Source organism: Berghia stephanieae, chromosome 14, assembly GCF_034508935.2.
Source record: "Berghia stephanieae isolate SIO BIC M18660-M18661 chromosome 14, UCSD_Bste_1.3, whole genome shotgun sequence".
Classification (NCBI taxonomy): Eukaryota; Metazoa; Mollusca; class Gastropoda; order Nudibranchia; family Aeolidiidae; genus Berghia; species Berghia stephanieae.
Window position 1 is genome coordinate 18583218 of NC_088373.1, and position 20000 is coordinate 18603217.

The 20000-nt window shown below is 36.3% G+C and overlaps 2 protein-coding genes across 3 annotated transcripts in view; both read right to left on the minus strand.

The window, feature by feature from the left end:
* The window catches only part of LOC144960171 (microsomal glutathione S-transferase 1-like), an 18526-nt gene extending 14554 nt beyond the window's left edge, over positions 1-3972 (minus strand). Inside the window, exon 1 of one of the 2 annotated variants that reach the window (XM_078893188.1) lies at positions 3869-3972. The gene's annotated coding sequence lies outside the window, so the exon portion shown is untranslated. Of the gene's footprint in view, positions 1-3654; positions 3802-3868 lie in introns of those variants that run through there. The other variant, XM_078893189.1, reaches the window with a different exon arrangement.
* Positions 3973-5375: 1403 nt separating this feature from the next.
* LOC144959524 (uncharacterized) overlaps positions 5376-20000 on the minus strand; it is a 19178-nt gene continuing 4553 nt past the window's right edge. Inside the window, exons 3-5 of the mRNA XM_078892138.1 lie at positions 10407-10529; positions 8720-8818; positions 5376-6655 (exon numbers count right to left, since the gene is read on the minus strand). Coding sequence (XP_078748264.1) covers positions 6542-6655; positions 8720-8818; positions 10407-10529 — 336 coding nt within the window. The 3' untranslated portion in view covers positions 5376-6541. The remainder of the gene's footprint in view (positions 6656-8719; positions 8819-10406; positions 10530-20000) is intronic.

A 20000-nucleotide genomic window follows, 5' to 3' on the forward strand; every position in this document is an offset into this window, starting at 1 on the left:
TCCAGAGGAGAAAAACATTAGAAATCTGATCATGTTTTGACTTTTATACATTCTGAGCACATTACAAATGAAAAGTTCTAACCAGTATGAAGAATAAAAAGTACAGATTTTCTTTGTTTAGAACCACGATGGCCGCCGTTGCTGGGCGACGTGACATCAGACTATTGAATCCAATTGCGGAATCTAACGGTGTAGATACCTTTGTTGTATTTCATTACTTGAGTTACTTCCCATCAGGTTCCCATGAGCCATAATTAGAACTCTTTTGTGTGTAATGTTTAGTTACGTTATATGTTTTTTACACAGTTAGTTTCGTTTTGCTTCGGAACCACGAGATTCACCTTGAGAGCAGGGTTTCCAATTTGGCAGATTTTCTGATAAATGTCCTTTTTTTTTTTTTTGGCAGAATTTGAAGTCGTCTGGCAGAAAAAAAACGATTTGGCAGTTTGGCAGATATTTGGCAGATTTTATTTTCCGAGGCCTAGGAATGAATGTATAGGTGTTCTCCACGTTTTCCATGGAAATTTTTATGTATTAGTGATTTTTTTTAAACTTGGGAAATTAAAAACAAATGTATTACATCGGCCTTGGGAATTTATTGTTTAACGAAACCGATGAGTTTTCAAAGGGGGTAGTACCATAAATAGTACGGTTTGGCAGATTTTTGTGGTATTTGGCAGATTTTTAAAATCCAGTTGGCAGAATGCCTGAAAATAATCTGGCAACCCTGCTTGAGAGTTGACATTGAATAAAAGTTGTATTTGGAGAGAAAGACTTTGAAATTGTTTGATTATTACATTTATCTATAAGGGAGATAGAACACGCAATACGTGCCTCCCTGACCACTGGAAATTTTACGTCATCGCACAAGACCGATCGGCTAGAGCTCAACAGGCTTCTCGTTCACATAAGTAAAAAAGCAAGCCCATTTCAAATGGGGCTTGTATACAGCGCAATATCCACTAAACGTGTTCAAAGCGCATTACAAGGGGTCCCTGTCCAACAGCAACATTTACCATTTAGGACAAGACATGACGCCTGTAAGGCGATATTATAATTTTTTTTTTCGGACAGAGACAACGCTGTTAACGGCCTACTCATTTTACACCTGAATACGGTGAGAGAATGTGAGTAAAGAGCCTTTTCCAAGGACTCAACTATGCGCCGAGCGAGGCTCGAACCCAGGACCTTCCGATCCGAAAGCGAGTGTCATACCACAAGACCACATAGCCGTACAAATGGAGCATGGCGTAGGTAGTATGTATGTCAGTTGAGGAATTTGAAGTGCAGGAGAAGGAATTTCATCGCAGAAAGATTCTTTTAAAAATCAAACAAATAAAACAGATTGAACTTTTGGTGCGTGACGACATTGCAGGAGGAAGGGAATTGTCGAGTCAAGTCAGTGGTCCATGAATGTCTGTATAATAATATATATAATGATAGCTAGACAGACAAACAGTAGACAGACAGATTGACATTGATGGTACAGTAATTATACATAAAACATACATGCACACATATATGCATACATACATATATACATGGCTACATACATACATACATACATACATACATACATACATACATACATACATACATACATGCATGCATGCATGCATGCATGCATACATACATACATACATACATACATACATACATACATACATACATACATACATACATACATACATACATACATACATACATACATAAATACATACATACATACATACATACATACATACATACATACATACATACATACATACATTCATACATACATACATACATACATACATAAATACATACATACATACATACATACATACATACATACATACATACATACATACATACACACACATACACACACACACATACATACATACATACATACATACATACATACATACATACATACATACATACATACATACATACATACATACATACATACATACATACATACATACATACATACATACATACATACATACATACATACATACATACATACATACATACATACATACATACATACATACATACATACATACATACATACATACATACATACATACATACATACATACATATACATACATACATACATACATACATACATACATACATACATACATACATACATACATACATACATACATACATACATACATACATACATACATACATACATAAGTTTGAGATCATCTATAAGTCTCATCCGGACACAAGCACAAAATCCAACAACGAGGAATACACTCAAATGCTTACATTATACGTTCAAAATAACAAATATAATAATACATAACAGAGAGATGATTTACGAGGAAAAAAAATTATCTCCCAAAACAATAACTATGCATTTGACTGTTTCCCTCCCAGCCAGGACTCAGGCCAGGGCCAGGACAAAACCAAGTAATCTCATTCCAAGACAAAGACAGAAAGCATGTTGGAAAACATACATTAGGGGATAGAAGACACAGTATGTACCTCCCTGCCCACGATGGGAGGTCAGGAACCCCACTCAGAAAGCGAGTTAGAAAACAGATATAGGGGGATAGAAGACACAGTAAGTACCTCCCTGCCCACTATGGGAGGTCAGGAACCCCACCCAGCATGCAAGCATACAGACATACGGCATGCATAGGCCCACAAATAATAATAATAATGATACTGATAATAATAATAATAATAATAATAATAATAATAATAATAATAATAATAATAATAATAATAATAATAATAATAATAATAACAATAATAATAATAATAATAATAATAATAATAATAATAATAATAATAATAATAATAATAATAATAATAGCAATATTATTATTATTATTATTATTATTATTATTATTATTATTAATAATAATAATAATAATAATAATAATAATAATAATAATAATTAATAATAATAATAATAATAATAATAATAATAATAATAGTGCTGATGATGATGATGATGATGATGATGATGATGATGATGATGATGATGATGATGATGATGATGATGATGTTAGTGAATGAAATGATATTTTATTAAATAAGCAGATTGAAAATGTAGATCAATTGACAAAGAGATGGGAACATTATAGACAACAGAATACATACGTAGACCAATGACAAAATTAATATATCTGCATTGTTATTCATGATAATGAATTTTACAGCAAAGGAATGGGAGACACACACACACACACACACACACACACACACACACACAGAGAGAGAGAGAGAGAGAGAGAGAGAGAGAGAGAGAGAGAGATAGATAGATAGATAGATAGAGAGAGAGAGAGAAAGAGAGAGAGAGAGAGAGAGAGAGAGAGATAAAGAGTATATCTGAGAGAGATTGTGTACGTGTGTTCGAGGCTTGTGTGTGTGTGTGTGTGTGTGTGTGTGTGTGTGTGATAGATAGATAGACTGATAGATAGATAGATAGATAGATAGATAGATAGATAGATAGATAGATAGATAGATAGAGAGAGAGAGAGTATATCTGAGAGAGATTGTATACGTGTGTGTGTGAGGCTTGTGTGTGTGTGTGAGAGAGAGAGAGATAGATATATTGAGAGAGAGAGAGAGAGAGAGAGAGAGAGAGAGAGAGAGAGAGAGAGAGAGAGTATAATAATGTGGTTACCAAAATCTTACAAGCAGTTCCAGCAACAAAAGAATAACACGCAGCTGTCATTTCTACACACCAAATTAATTCCCAATGTCTTTACAGTGGCATGTGGTGTAAAACTTTCAATTTTCACACAGATAGTTTATAACAACAAACATATCTAGAGTGACATAAACAGCATTTAACGAATAATATTAATAATATTATCATTTTATTCTTCCTCAAAAATGACACACTTACGTTCAATCAATCCCTCGATGTCAAAGCTTGTGACAACACAACAGCTCCTTCGACACACGAGTACGAGCATGATATTTGGCTCATTCATTTTGCTCCGTTTCGCACCAACCCAACGAACCGTGTAAAAGAACGATGTTAGGCGATGTGTTTTCCAAGTCGATAATTGTTTATCTTTTTGTTGTTGCTACTTGGGACTGTAAAGGGATTTGAGCATGTTTAGTAGATGTTGCTTTGATAAAGCTCAAGTTTTCATTTCTTGTGTGTGCGTGCGTGTGTGTGTGTGTGTGTGTGTGTGTGTGTGTGTGTGTGACATTGTTTTGGAAATTTTGATTTTTTTTTTAAATCTGGATTATTTTCGTTATAGTTTGGATTATTTATAAACTATCATCTGGCAACATTGACCAAATGGTGCTATAAGTTTGCAGCAGTGGGGAGTGAACCAGGGACTCAGAAAAGTGTACACCAGTGGGGAGTGAACCAGGGACTCAGGGAAGTGTACACCAGTGGCGAGTGGGCATGGCACAATGGAAAGAGGATATATCGGAGGGAAATAAACCTGGGACTTTGGGGAGACAGTGGCGACCCTTCGCCTCAAAATGGTGTTAAGTCGGGTTGGTGAAGATGTTGAAAATTGAATTTATAGCCAGAAATATCAGACTTGTGTTGAGATTGTATGTTTTATTGAGGAGAATGGATACCATGTTTTAAGATGCTAATGCCAACAAGTTATACATTTGCCCATTTTAACATTTTATTCGGCTTTTAAGCATATGTTTCGTTCCGACATAATACCATTTTGAGACGATGGGTCACACATGTCTTTAGGAAAATCACAGTTTGGCATTAATGTTATTCATTAACTTATTCATCTATTCTTTTCTCTTTTTTAGATATTAAATAAAGAGTAATTAATTAATCAAGTAATATTTAGTGATTCTTGAAACTCATTTGTATTTCTTCTACACTTTCTATGAGTCATTTTGTTGTATTCTTGAGCAGTCAAAGTAACTAAGAAACGGTGTTGTAAAACAAAATGAATCATTTTCCCTCGTCACCATAGGACCTCAATAATATAAGCTAAATAAGCTACGCCGATACTTCCCTGCGTGCCCATTCTGGCTAAATCTGATATTTTTTAACATGGAGGTTCGTCATCCATCGAAGAGATTAGACAACGATGCTGGGGATCGGTTGGGGAAAGCAGGAGAGAGAGAGGAGAGGAAATACCAAACCCAGTAACTTCATCATCATCATCATCATCATCATCATCATCATCATCATCATCATCATCATCATCATCATTATCATATCATTGTCGTCATCATCATCATCATCATCATCATTATCATTGTCGTCATCATCATCATCATCATCATCATCATCATCATCATCATCATCATCATAATCAATGTCATTATCATTATGGTCGTCAACACACCACAATACCGAGTTAATAGATTTTTTTCATTGGTTATCCTCAATAATGAACGAAGACTAAACGCATGTCTCATGTCTTGCTATTTTATTTATTTGTCTTGTTTCACAATTAATTAATTCAATGTTCAGCATTTCAATCGTAATATAAATAATACCGAATCGTGATGTGCTTATTCTCCATCCATAGTTGATGTCTGATTATTATTTAATTTTGTGCTGGCGTTGTTTCCGAAAAGCCGTCCGTGTGGTGTGTTGGATGAATCGTGCTGTGTATTTACTATCTATTCATAGTTGTGTGTTCATTAGTTTGGTAATGGTGTAGTTTTCGAACGGTTGTATGTACTGTGATGTGTGTTTACTATCCATCCAAAGTTGTCTGGTCATTAGTTTGTTAATGGTGTTGTTTCCGAATGGTGGTAGTGGTATGTGTGATGTCACGTGATGTGTATTTACCATCCATCCATAGTTGTCTAGTCATTAGTTTGGTCATTGTGTAGTTTCCAAATGGTGATAATGGTATGTGTGATGTCACGTGATGTGTATTTACTATCCATCCATAGTTGTCTAGTCATTAGTTTGGTAATGGTGTAGTTTCCGAATGGTGGTAGTGGTATGTGTGATGTCACGTGATGTGTATGTACTATCCATCCATAGTTGTCTAGTCATTAGTTTGGTCATTGTGTTGTTTCCGAATGGTGATAATGGTATGTGTGATGTCACGTGATGTGTATTTACTATCCATCCATAGTTGTCTAGTCATTAGTTTGGTCATTGTGTTGTTTCCGAATGGTGATAATGGTATGTGTGATGTCACGTGATGTGTATTTACTATCCATCCATAGTTGTCTAGTCATTAGTTTGGTAATGGTGTAGTTTCCGAATGGTGGTAGTGGTATGTGTGATGTCACGTGATGTGTATGTACTATCCATCCATAGTTGTGTGATCAATAGTTTGGTAATGGTGTAGTTTCCGAATGGTGGTAGTGGTATGTGTGATGTAACGTGATGTGTATTTACTATCCATCTTTATAGTTGTCTTGTCAATAGTTTGGTAATGGTGTAGTCTCCGAATGGTGGTAGTGGTATGTGTGATGTGTATTTACTATCCATCTTTATAGTTGTCTTGTCATTAGTTTGGTAATGGTGTAGTTTCCGAATGGTGGTTGTAGTATGTGTGATGTAACGTGGTGTGTATTTACTATCCATCCAAAGTAGTCTGGTTATTAATTATTCGTTTTACGGCTCGATAATCGGTGTGTTATTTGGGTTTAGCCAAGCCGGGGTTGTGAGGTCTTTATGGACAGTCTTGTACACGAAATTCATTTGATAGGTCGGGTAGCCACCACAGCGCTGGGCATAAGAAAAAAGAAAAAAAGAAAAGAAATAGAAACATAGGATGACTTTTGGTAAGGACATCTATATACAATATATGAACTACTTGTAACTATTATTTGACATCATAAATATGCCCCACGTTTGAGAGTTTTTGCCAAAAGGGGGCTATTTAAATTGATCAATGGAGGACGAGTGTACTGACCAGAAGATAGAATTTTAAAACTCTAACTCAAAAGGAAAAAGAACATGGTGTATATAATTATGTATAGTTCTTATAATTATAACAAAATTATTCTTCAAACATTTGTAAGCCATCAAACTCAAAAGGGTTAAAGGTCAACGTGTGAACTTGGTAGGTCAAATACAATGTTAGGCTTACCCCTTTCCTTACCAACTATAGGAAAATCGTCACATTTGTTACGATGCAGCCAAACTTTTTGTCATTCTAATTTCTTTTGTACATCATAAAGTGTGAAGAATATTTGTGGTATAGTTATAAGAACTATAGGGAATGAGATTAGCGGAAGAGTAGCGTCCCTTGATTGGACGACACCTTACAGAGAGAGCGTCAAATTGGTTTTGCGCATGCGTCTCTCTCGTCCTCGCTTTCGGTGAAGTGTCTCATGCCGCTTTCACCGAAAGCGAGGACGACCAACATGACGTTCTCTCTCTAATAACTTTTCCGCCGGTGATGTCCAATCAAGGGACGCTACTCTTCCGCTAATCTAATTCCCTATACATAATTATGTATCGCATGTTCTTATTCCCTTTGAGTTAGAGTTTTAAAATTCTATTTCATGCTGTCTCATAATGATGTTGTGAGGACAATCGGGGAAATTGGTCGGTACGGAGAGAGTTAACAAGATAATACTCTTCAACAGTCGTAACATCACTTCCTTCCTATTGACGCATGGTAACTTAAAACACTGGCTCTAAACTATCGGAACAATGGCGGGCGCCCGTATGAAATATTTCCCCGGCGAGCATAAAAGCGCATTTTCATAACTGGATGATGCTCAATGCGCGAATAAATAAATATTAATGTTATTACCGAAAATCATCTTTTTATACCTCGCTTGCTCTTTGTACTTAGTTTGACTGATTTTATTTTGTGGACCTCAATATGGTTCAACAGTCGTGACGTCACTTCCCCCGTAATGGCGCAGTAACTGGTTCTATATGAGCAGTGGCGGGCGTCCTTATGAAATACGTCACCGACGAGTATAAAAGTGTATGGAGAGGAGACAAATATTATAAACCTGATCATGTTTTGACTTTTATACATTCTGATCACATGACATGTGAAAATGTTCTAGCCAGTATGAAGAATAAAAAGTACCGATTTTCTTTGTTTAGAGCCTAGCTGCCCGTTGCTGGGCGATGTGACATTAGTGAAATATTTTTAAAACATTTTTTACTAGTAATAATAAAAGAAATCAATACAGTTCAAACCAGTAAGAAGAGATGACATTTTTTATTGTTTTTGCCAGTAATAATAAAAGAACATATTACAGTCTTTACCAGTAATAATAAAATAATTTTTACGTTTTTTAACTAGTAATAATAAAAGAACACAATATTGCACTTTATACCAGTAAGAATATATGAAATGTTTACTGTTTTTTTTTTTTTTTTGTTGCCAGTAATAATAAAAGAACATTTTACAGTTTTTACTTGTTATAATTAAAGAATTTGAAAGCTTTTATCAGTAATAATAAATGACATTTTCCCTGTTTTTGTGAGTAATATTTGAAAAAAATTGTACAATTTTTACCTGTAGTCATATAAGACAATTTTAACCTTTTTTACTCATTTTAATAGTCATAACAAAAATCAAAAACATTTACATTTATTAGTAATGAAAAAGAAACTTTTCACGATTTTTACTTGCAACATAAATCGAAATATTAAACAAGAATAAGACCTATCTATTCAATTACTGTTCTTTTTTAGTCTCATAATAAAAGATAATTTTAGTTGTAACAAATGTCTAATAATAAAATAATATCTTAAAATAAATCCTTTTAATAATAATAGAAACGAAACCAATGAACAACATTATTTTCTTAGGAAACTAACCTCTTTGATACCCTTGTCTCCGTATATCTCCACCAAATGTTCGGAATCCACCTGCGTTAATTCCGCTTTTTTATCATTTATCTGTGTGACTACCCTGTCCTGAATAAGCAAAGAGAAAGAGAAAAATTCTAATATTATACAAAACTTGAACAAATATATAACACAATATCCACTCAAAGTGCTCAAAGCTCTTTTAAAAGGGTCTATAACTGACAGCAACACATAACGTGAAGGAGGCCAGGTTGCTTGTCACCTGTAAGGCAATAATAATACAATATTGAGCATCCTTGAGATAATCAGTCACTTGGTGAAAAGTTATGAACAGAGATATTGATTATTTTAGTCAAGAGGTCAATTTTTATGGAAAATGAGTTCTCATCAAGAATCATTAAATCAAACCTTTTTCTACATATTGATGAAATATCTTAATTGAATTCTACTCCTAAATATTTTTTTTTATGAAGATAATTATTATACTTAATATCAACTCTTGTCAACTTTGGAAGCGATTTTCTCAAAATTAGGGTTTCACACCCTAGCCCATGCATATGACCATAACTTCATGAAAAATCACCCGATTTGCTTCAAATAGGGAATGAGATTAGCGGAAGAGTAGCGTCCCTTGATTGGACGCCACCCATAGTCTGTGACGTCACCGGCGGAAAAGTTATTATAGAGAGAACGTCATGTTGGTTGTGCGCATAAGTTTCTCGTCCTCAACGGAAGTATAACGGACCAACACACAAAACTATATGTAACCTTGAACGTTTATAGTCTGGTTAATACAGTTCAGTGAGAATATTAATAATAGTGTGAAACGGATAATAGCAATCGTTTGCTATCCTTTGGATAGGAGATAGTACTTTCCGCCATACGTAACAGACCCAGCTACCCTGCTGGATAGACAAGGCGGGGGGAAGGGAGGAGGAAGGGAGGAGGGGTCAGAAAAAAATATCGACTGCAACAGGGATTGATCTCGGTCCCTTTAGGTGTGAAGCGAGTGCCCTACCAACTGAGGTAATGGGACTCCTTATCGATTCATTAAAATGGAGAATAATTGTAAGCTCTTGCAGTCCAAAATCTCTGAAATTTGTATTTCTTATCATATTGTTCCTAAATTAACTTTTCGGGATTCGATTCATTCCGACATACGAGCACTTATGTGCAGGTCTGATAACGCAATTCATGATGGGCCCATTGTTGTAATGGGAATTTCCAAACACACACACACACACACACACACACACACACACAAATAAATGCAAAATATTTTCTATATAACAATGTTAAACTAGGCCCATTATTGGGTTCGGATCTCAGACCTGTATATATGTACTCGTCTGTTCCGACTTATTACCAATAGGCTTCAACAGTCGTGACGTCACTTCCCTCGTAATGACGCATAGTAACTTAATAACTGGTGTTAAACTATCGAAACAATGGCGAACGCCCTTATGAATACCTCTCAAACGAACATTAAAGTGTATCCAGAGGAGTAAAACATAAATCGGATAATGCTTTGACTTTTATTCATTCTGATCACATGACATGTGAAAAAGTTCTAGCCAGCATGAAGAAAAAAATGTACCGATTTTCTTTGTTAAAACCAAGCTGCTCGTTGCTGGGCGGACGTGACATCAGACTATTGAATCCTATTTCAGACTGTGTTGTACAGTTTATGACTTACTAAGATTTTTTCCACGTCGACATGGTTGATGAGTGCTTTTCTTAATTCTCCTTCCATTATGATCACGTAACATTGTTTTCTTTCAGCCCAGGTTTTGTATGTATACATGATGCTCAATCCATCCTGAAAAAAATCGTAAAGAAAGCGTGTATTAAATTCTTATTTAACCCTCTCACCACCTACAGCAATATCGTCACATTTGTGACCACACAATATACAAGTGTTTTTTTAATTAAGATTTATTTTGTACAACACAATGTTCTTTGTTTAATTAATAAGAATCTAAAGTTGTTTTGTAGAGAGATTGTTTGAGTTTTAAAAAGCAATTTTTCTGCAGGGTAAGCCTGTCATTTTTGAGAATTTACTGAAAAAGATCGGTAAGGATAGAGTTAATACCGGAAGTGACAGATTATGATGGGGCAGGCGCTGTGCTAAGATGTCTTGAGCGTTTTGCTCTTTGGATCAAAAAGTTGGAAGATCACAGAGAGTATTATCCAGAGACTTGAAGTTTTCCAAAACAAACGTTTGCGACGAATCTTCAAGATATTCTGACCAACCCAATCTCAAAAGAAGACCTGCGAGCGAGAGCTGAAGAGGAGTCTATGGAGAGTCTCATTAAAAGGAGAAGATGGTAATGGTTGGGACATGTCTGTCGCAGATATGATGAAACACTGATAAGGAAGGCTCTGCGATGGACACCCTGAAGGAAAAAGGATGCGAGGCCGCCCCAAGGAGACTTGGACACGTACCGTAGAGAGGGACCTAAAACAGAGAGGTCTGTCCCTCTAGACGGCCCCAAGAATCGCTGCTGACAAGACCAGGTGGAGATCGGACCTTCTATTTACCGGTAATCAGGAGGTCTGAGGTTCGATACCCAGTCGAAGTTTATTTTGAGATTTGCTTTCTAGTAATAATAATAATAATAATAATGCTGAAAACTTATATAGCGCTATAACTCCGAGACACCAGACTCTAAGCGCTTAAATTACAAATTACTTTGGCTGAAACATACTCATTCACACACACAAGCACACACACACACACACACACACATACACACACACAACACAACACACAACACAAACCAAACCTATCTTGCTTCTCATACCATCTACTAAAATCGAAACAAATATGTTTTAAGGGAACGTTTAAAAATAGACAAAGATTCTTTTTCACGAATGCTCTGCGGTAAGGCGTTCCAAATAGAGGGTCCGAAATGAGAAAAGGATCTCATTCCAGCATTTTTCCGAATTCGAGTGACAACTAGTTTTGTGGAATCACTGGCCGAACGTAAGGGGCGGGGTTTTGAATATCTTTCAATTAGTTCTGAAAGGTAGGAAGGGGCAGTACCTTCAAGACAACGATACACTAAAACACAAGCTTTGAATTTAATTCTTTTCCCAACAGGCAGCCAATGCAGGTCATGAAGTAGAGGTCCGGCAGAGTCGCACCTACGCTTCATGAATACTAGTCTGGCAGCGCTGTTTTGGACAATCTGAAGACGTTTCAGATTGTATTGCGAAACGCCAAACAACAGAGCATTACAATAATCCAATTTCGATAGTACGAGGGACACAACCAGGTGCTTGGTCACATCCTCAGATATGAACCGTCTAATGGAAGCAATCTTTTTTAGTTGGAAAAAGAGAGATCTAACCAAATTATTAACCTGATGCTCCATCGACAGCTCAGAGTCTAAGAATGTGCCAAGGTTTTTCACTTTGTCAACAATTTGAATAGAGGCATCCCCCAACTTCAAATCTGTTTCACTTTTCCACTTCCTGTTCCCTTTCTAGTATTTTTCTTTCTGGATTTGCCTGGCACTGTTTCCTACACACCTTTGCAGACATTTATTAGCAAGGACTATCCCGCACAAATCTTTGGGCCTCTTTTTCGCTCACAAAGTGCCCAAATTCGCGGCAAAATATGGGACGAAGCCGTTTCGTATATGCTATTTTAAAAAATTAATTACGAAGCTGTTTATCGATGAATATGACTGAAAGTTGGCACACAGTTAGAAAATAGGTCATTTTAGATTATGTCAAGCGACAAAACTCGTACAATTACCAGAAGACCGTTAAAAATAGATTTTTACTCTTTGGAGTACAATATTTCTAAAACTACAAAGAGGAGAGATTTTGTCGCTCACAAGGTTATATATGCACATTTCTTCTATTTATATTTCGAATTCCATTGGATTATGATAAGTACTTTTCCCGTATTCTCACAAAACATCAACCCAATTTGCATTTCAATGAGTGAAAATATGGAGACGGCCATTTTGTTCCCTCATCGCATGATACGAAAATGACGTGAGCGAGGCAAGGCTGCTAGATGGCTAGACTATAACCTGACCAAATTCGACTTCAAAAGTGGCTAAATAGAAAACCATATGGCTTTCACTATTAAGACTGGCCCACTTAAATGAACTAAATTTTAACAAACAGAAAATTGAATAGACTAGGATAAATGTCACTGAGACAAAAATAGATGGATAAAATTTAATAAAAGAAACAAAATTATATATTTGGCCACACACGTGGCCATCGGGCAATCTTGTTCGCGACGGATGACTTATGACAAAAATCCTCGCGCGCTTTTTTTCTAATTAAGGTATTGTTTCATTGTTATGTCATATGGATAGTAGATTAACTCTCTCTCTCTCTCTCTCTCTCTCTCTCTCTCTCTCTCTCTCTCTCTCTCTCTCCAATGAATACTAGAAATAACATAAGCCATGGTCTCACTGGACTGGTTGATAATAATTTAGCAGGCATTTATCGTGTCATTTGTATGGGTTGTAGACACAAAATTACACTTCGGAAAAGTTCCAAATGATCAATATTATGTTTATTTCAAAACAAAATTATAGTTGACCCTAGCCATACAGCTCTAAAACTATACAAGTTAGAACTCTTCTGATGTCTTCATCATATTTTCTGATAATTTTGCCATAAAATTGCCAAGTTTTAATATCTAATTCCACGTATTAAGCGAGATACAGCCACAAACCAGAAAATAAAGCAGAAAAAGCGTCCCATATTTTCCGCATTTTTTTCTCTTTGTGAGTCATCCAAATAAATGACGCCTTTGAAACTGCATAACTTTGTTATATATTAATGGGTTTTCAAAATTCAAAAAGATTTTTACTCAGTGGAGATAGGGCTTTGATTTAAGAGTAGTATTTCCTACAAAAATAGAAAACAAATATTTTCATAGTCATTGCTACATTTATTACCTTTTGCCTCAAAACAATATTATTTACAGTGAGTTAAAAAATATATTGACACATTTCAGGTTTGAAAAACTCTAAAGCTATGTAAGATTTCATCAAACGTTGTTTTTTTGCCATATGTGCAGAATTTTTAAAAGTTTTGATTAATGTAAGTTTTAACACTATACGCTCTTTGGTAGCTGAGCAATGACGTCATCAGTAGAAAATGTTATTTTGAAATAAATCGTAATTTACAGTATGTTTGTTATGAATCATTGACACATTTCAGATTGGACTAACTCAAGAACAGCTGCAGCGACATCGATTTAGTTTTCATCATAGTAAGCCGAATTTATTAAAGTAATTTTCTGATATTCTACTTGTGATCATGTGTTTTCTCAATCGTCCGATTTACAGCTCCATGTGACTTCCACCATATTGAATGACAAACCACAAGGGTCCCTCCAGTTCATCCCATGTATTTTGCAGCATGATTATTGTGACAGAGCGAAGGGTTTCTCTTATTTTTGTGTTCAGGCCACACATGTCCCTCACGGGGGTTCCCCTTACCAGCCATTTTCAGGATTTTCCCCAAAACGTCACACCCAACTAACAAGATAAGATTTTTATCACTCAAACACAAGAGCAGAAAAGATCTTGCGATACAAAATTTCTTCAGCAAAACATGCTCTACAACAATCTGTTCATTTTCTTTAAATATTATGATGTTCAAAAGAAATTTGAATAAGAGAAACGATGGTTGTATCGCAGCGAATATGACGATTTTCCTATAGTTGGCGAGGAGAATGTTAAGTGATCTTGGAAGCCAAGAAATTGGACCATCTCGGCCAATCCGTCGATTTGGGAACTGTTCATTTAAAATTTCCCTCACATTTTAACTTCAAAGAGAGGCAGCTGCATCCCGTTGGGAAGAGATGCTCGGTTAAAAATATAAATCGAATTGAGGGACTCCGTATGCTTCTATCATGGGCAGATAGTTTGCTGTTGCCATTGTCATGTCGTCAAGAAACAAAGGACCGACCGCTCTTTTCTTGGTCACTTCACACCAGGCATTGACTTTTGGTGAGTTCCGAAGACACTCGATGACTTCATCTGGTTTTTGTTTCCTGCAATGTCGAACATTGTGTTCGTGTACATGCCCTGACGCATAAAAGGTTTCTACATCTGAGAAGGCAATGTTTTCAGTGGGTTATCTGTCAGGGTTCGATAATCATGTCGGACAAAGCCAGGATCATGTCGGACAAAGCCAAATTAAGCTACGATTTATGTTAAAGTTGGCTTTTTCTATTGATGACGTCATAACTCAGCTACCAAAGGGCGCACATTGTTAAAACTTATATCAAGCAAAACTTAAATAAATTTTTCACACACGACAAGAAACCCTTTGATGAAATCTTAGATAGCTCTTGAGATATTCACACCTGAAATGTGTCAATAATAAAAAAATAACAAATTGTAGAAATGGAACTGACACTTAAATGATTTCTTGAAGCTTAGTTTAAATGACTTGGGAAAAGAGAACTCTCTTTATTGATGGCATTGAATTTTGATTCTTAGACTTGAAGGAAATATTATATTTATATTTATTTATTCATTCATTCATTCATTCAGTTATTTTTTAAATTATCTATTTATTTCTTTATGTGTTTATCTATTTATTTGCTTATTTATGTATTTGATAGCTACTTACTAAAATTAGACCTATCTGCTTCCTAAACGGGATATGCCTTAGGTGAAATACTGATAACTTCCACAAGCCAAATTAAACATATCAGCAGATAAAATTGTCTGTAACATTTAACTGTTTCAATCTGATCGATTTAATTTAGTCTAAAACTAATAGCAAAGAGCTGAGTGACATCAACTTCGTTCCTTCCAAAGTGCTATGCGTTTGAGAAAAATACTCATCGGTGTTCCCGTCCCAATAAATCATAATATAGAGGAACGAAGACGGCTTCACTCAGATCTTTCATCCTATCAGCCAACTTTTATAGTGAAATGGTAACAAGTCTGACAGACTATCTTATGCCTGAGATACGATACGCAATTAAGGATAGATGGTTTCTGAGTGGTGATTTTTTTCTTGCATTTTTCTCTCTGTTGTGTCAGACACTGTTTTATCGATAAGTCACGGACTAAATCATTTCCGGGGCTTTAAATTCAAGGGATATCCACTTGGTCCTGCCAGCTGCCATTCTTGTGATCACCTTGAGGGACAAACCTCTCTGCTTTAGACCCCTCTCCAAAGTCTCCAGGTCTCCTTGGCACGGCATCGATTCCCATTTCCTTAGAAAATCCAAGCAGAGCCTTCCTAGTCAATGTTTCGTCAGATCTGGAAAAGACATGCCCAAACTATTGCCATCTTCTTGTTTTAATGAGACCCATCAGAGACTCTGCACCTGCTCTAGCTCTCAGGTCTAAATCTGAGATTGTATTCGGCCAGAATGTATTGGAGATTCGTCGTAGACATTTGTTTTGGAAAACCCCAAAGTTTCTGGATAATACTTTCTTTAATAAAAGTTGATGAATATAGATCTGAGGAAATCATTCTTGATTGTGGAGTTACCTGGGGTTCAGTACTTGGACCCTTTCTTTTTGTTCTGTGCGTTGGCCCTCTGTCTAAAATCATCAGAAGTTTCGGTCTGTCTTGCCATCAATACGCTAATGATACTCAATTGTACTGCAACTCCAATATGAGAAAGTTAATAGGAGTATCAGACATTAGCAGCACCGGCGTGGGGCCATTGGATCGAATGGTGCCAGGCACCACACCCATCTTTTAAAAATCATTAACATCATAATTTGATTAAAAATAAAACAAATTTGAACTCCACTGTCTTTCGCTAACTCGCCAACAACATACTGCCTTTTTAGTCTCCACTCTATTCAAAATTCCGAATCACGCACTGCGCCGACTCGTGTGTTGGTGACATCACTGCGCGAATTAGTGACTGAATCAACACCATGGTGCAAAGCAATCCAAGCACCAGTTAATGCTCTATCCTTTAGTATCGCTACAGCTGATTGACCGAGAAACTGGGTCGAATTATACTTTCTTCAAATAGAGGAAAACCCCTCGACTGGTGCCAGGATCTGAGAGCTCCACCGTTGGACTGGAGGGATGCGCCAATGTTGCACCATTTACGTCATAATTAGGGTAACTTCGGCCATCCAAAATATTACATTAACTGTCAAAAACACTGATCATTGTCAAGTTTATTTGTAAGTAGCAAAGAAAAACAACATTTAAAAAATATGACATATCAAAATCCCCCCCCCCCACCTCTTTTTCACGATTATTGAATAAAGTAATTCTTTGCAACGAAGCATTGTGGACGAATTTACCAACATTTTTCTTGCTTGTAGTGCCGAGTTGATGGTTACGTGTGTATGAGTGTTTATTTGTGTGTGTGTATGTGTGTGTGTGTTTGTGCGTGTGTATTTGTGTCAGAGAAAGAAAGCGAAGGTTGTCAACAGTTATACTTTGGTGTCTATTTTTGATTTCTAAAGTACTTAAGTGGAGTGATTTTTTCTTTGTGATGCTTTAAGATCTGAATCTACCTTTTATTTGTGCAATCATTAATCGTATTCCACTGATTTCCATTATTTGAGATATACTTTGAAGTGTTGTTTTGTTAAACAATGAATTGCAATGAATCAAGTTGACTCTTTGCTTCACCGACCGTTTGGGAGATAGACACTAGATGACAAATTAGAAATAAAAAGACTAGTTCCTCACCAACCAACTGATTTTGAATTAACACAGGTGTGGAAATCTCGAAAATGCTCTTTTTCAGTGACATGATATGACAGACATGAATGGCTCACAGTTAGTTTAGAGAAAAAAAAAAACGTTTCTTTTGTTTTTATTGTCTACTTTTTACAGATACAATAAACACTGACAAATCTTTGACATCTATAGGCTATAGTGACCTTAACCACTTCCATCGTATTTCTTGACCTCCTGAACGTTGTTTTAGCACCATTAAAAGAGTGAAAAATTTCTTGCGAAATTCAATGAAACAGGAGCGGTTAAATTCGTTAATGATTCTGTCAATTCACAAAACTGAAATAGATGCCATTCCAGATTTCAATCAACAAATTATAAAAAGATTTGCAGATTTTCTTTACAAGTACTAAAAGTACGTAATTTCTGTCATAGGTTTCTTTTCTCTTTTATTTACTTTTATCACATATTGATTGCATTATCTACCAAATCCAATCCTTTAAATGGTGGACAAAGAATAATTACAAAGACCTTTTCACACGGGACTTGTATCTCAGTGTTGAGGCTTGTTGTTTTCATGAATTATTTGTTTTTGTGAGATTTCTCCACTCATAGAAACCATCGACCCTCCCCCCACCCTTCCAAAAAAGAGAGTTTTTATCATGTGCTCTCTCCTCTTAATCGTGTTCACTGTTTTAGATTTTTTTTCTCTTCTTCTAATCATGGCACCACCATATGTCGTCAATACGCCACGCCGCTGGACATTAGTGAGAATTTTATTTTGATTGTTAAGAAACGGATGAATGAGAACAGAATGAAACTGAATGATGATAAGACGGAGTTGCCGTATGTGGGGAACAAGAAGTGGAAAAGTGAAACAAATTTGAAGTTTGGGGATGCCTCCATTCAAATTGTTGACAAAGTGAAAAACATAGGCACATTCTTAGACTCTGGACTGTCGATGGAGCATCAGGTTATTACTTTGGTTAGATCTCTCTTTTTCCAACTAAAAAAGATTGCTTCCATTAGACGGTTAATATCTGAGGATGTGACCAAACACCTGGTTGTGTCCCTCGTACTATCAAAATTGGATTATTGTAATGCTCTGTTGTTTAGCGTTTCGGGATGTAATCTGAGGCGTCTTCAGATTGTCCAAAACAGCGCTGCCAGACTAGTATTCATGAAGCGTAGGTGTGATTCTGTTAGACCTATGTTCCATGAACTGCATTGGCTGTCTGTTGAAAAAAGGATTAAATTGAAAGCTTGTGTTTTAGTATATCGTTGTCTTGAAGGTACTGCTCCTTCCTACCTTTCGGAACTAATACGATTCAGTAGTCTGATGTCACGCGCCCGGCAACGGCGGCCATCTTGGTTCTAAACAAAGAAAATCATTACTTTTTATTCTTCATGCTAGCTAGAACTTTTCGTTCCCTTTTCGTATGCCATGTGATCAGAATGTGTAAAAGTCAAAACATGATCAAATTTATGGGGTTTTTTTCCCCCTGGAAACGCTTTTATGCTCGCCGGAGAAATATTTCATACGGGCGTCCGCCATTGTTCCGATGGTTTAGAGCCAGTGTTGCTAAGTTACCATGCGTCATTAGGAAAGAAGTGACGTTACGACTATTGAATCCTATTGAAAGATATTCAAAACCACGCCCCATATCCGTTATTCCACCAAACTCGTTGTCCCTAGAATTCGCAAAAATGCTGGAATGAAATCCTTTTCTCGTTGTGCACCCTCTGTTTGGAACGCCTTACCACAAGCATTCGTGGCTATTTTTAAACGTTCGCTTAAAACACATCTGTTTCGTCTGGTTTCTGTTGTTTTGTGTGTATGTCTGCGTGTGTGTGTATGTGTGTGTGTGTGTGTGCATGTGTATGCAAATGAGTATGTTCCAGTCAAAGTAATTTATATTTTAAGCGCTTAGAGTCTGGTGTCTCGGATTTGTAGCTCTATACAAGTTTTCATCATTTATATTATTATTGTCTTTCAGGAAACGTCTCTGAAAATTTTTATTATAGTGATTGAATACAATCCCGTTGCTCTCCAAATTTGTTTAAGGGCAGCACATGTCGGGTTTACATTACACTGGTATCATATATACATCTCATCTCATGTAGTTCCATATCTGAAGCAGACGTCGGAGGTCATCTTCCGCCAAGCTGATCTATCTCTTGCCAATTCTATTAAAGCAGCGCCACCTTTCTCAGCTTCATCTGTCCAAGTTCTTATCCCTTTCAAATACGTTATTCTTTGTCTTCCTCTTATTCTTTTTCCATTCATCTTTCCAGTCAAGGCGAGTATTTCCAAACCAGGGTGGCGGATAATGTGTCCTAAAAATTCCATTTGGCGTTTGATGATTTTTGTTATCAGTGATCTTTTTCTGTTTGCCATTTCTAAAATTTCTTCATTTCTTTTCCTTTCCATCCATGACACCCTCATCATTCTTCTGTAAAACCACATTTCCACTGCCTCCAGTCTTTTAACCATGGTCTTGTTTATGGTCCAGCTCTCACAACCATATAGCAGCACAGACAGTACATAGCAATCCAGGACTTTGATTTTTGTTTTCATGCTAATATTCCTGTTTTTCATAATTGTATGCAGCTGGTTGAATGCATTCTTCGCCAT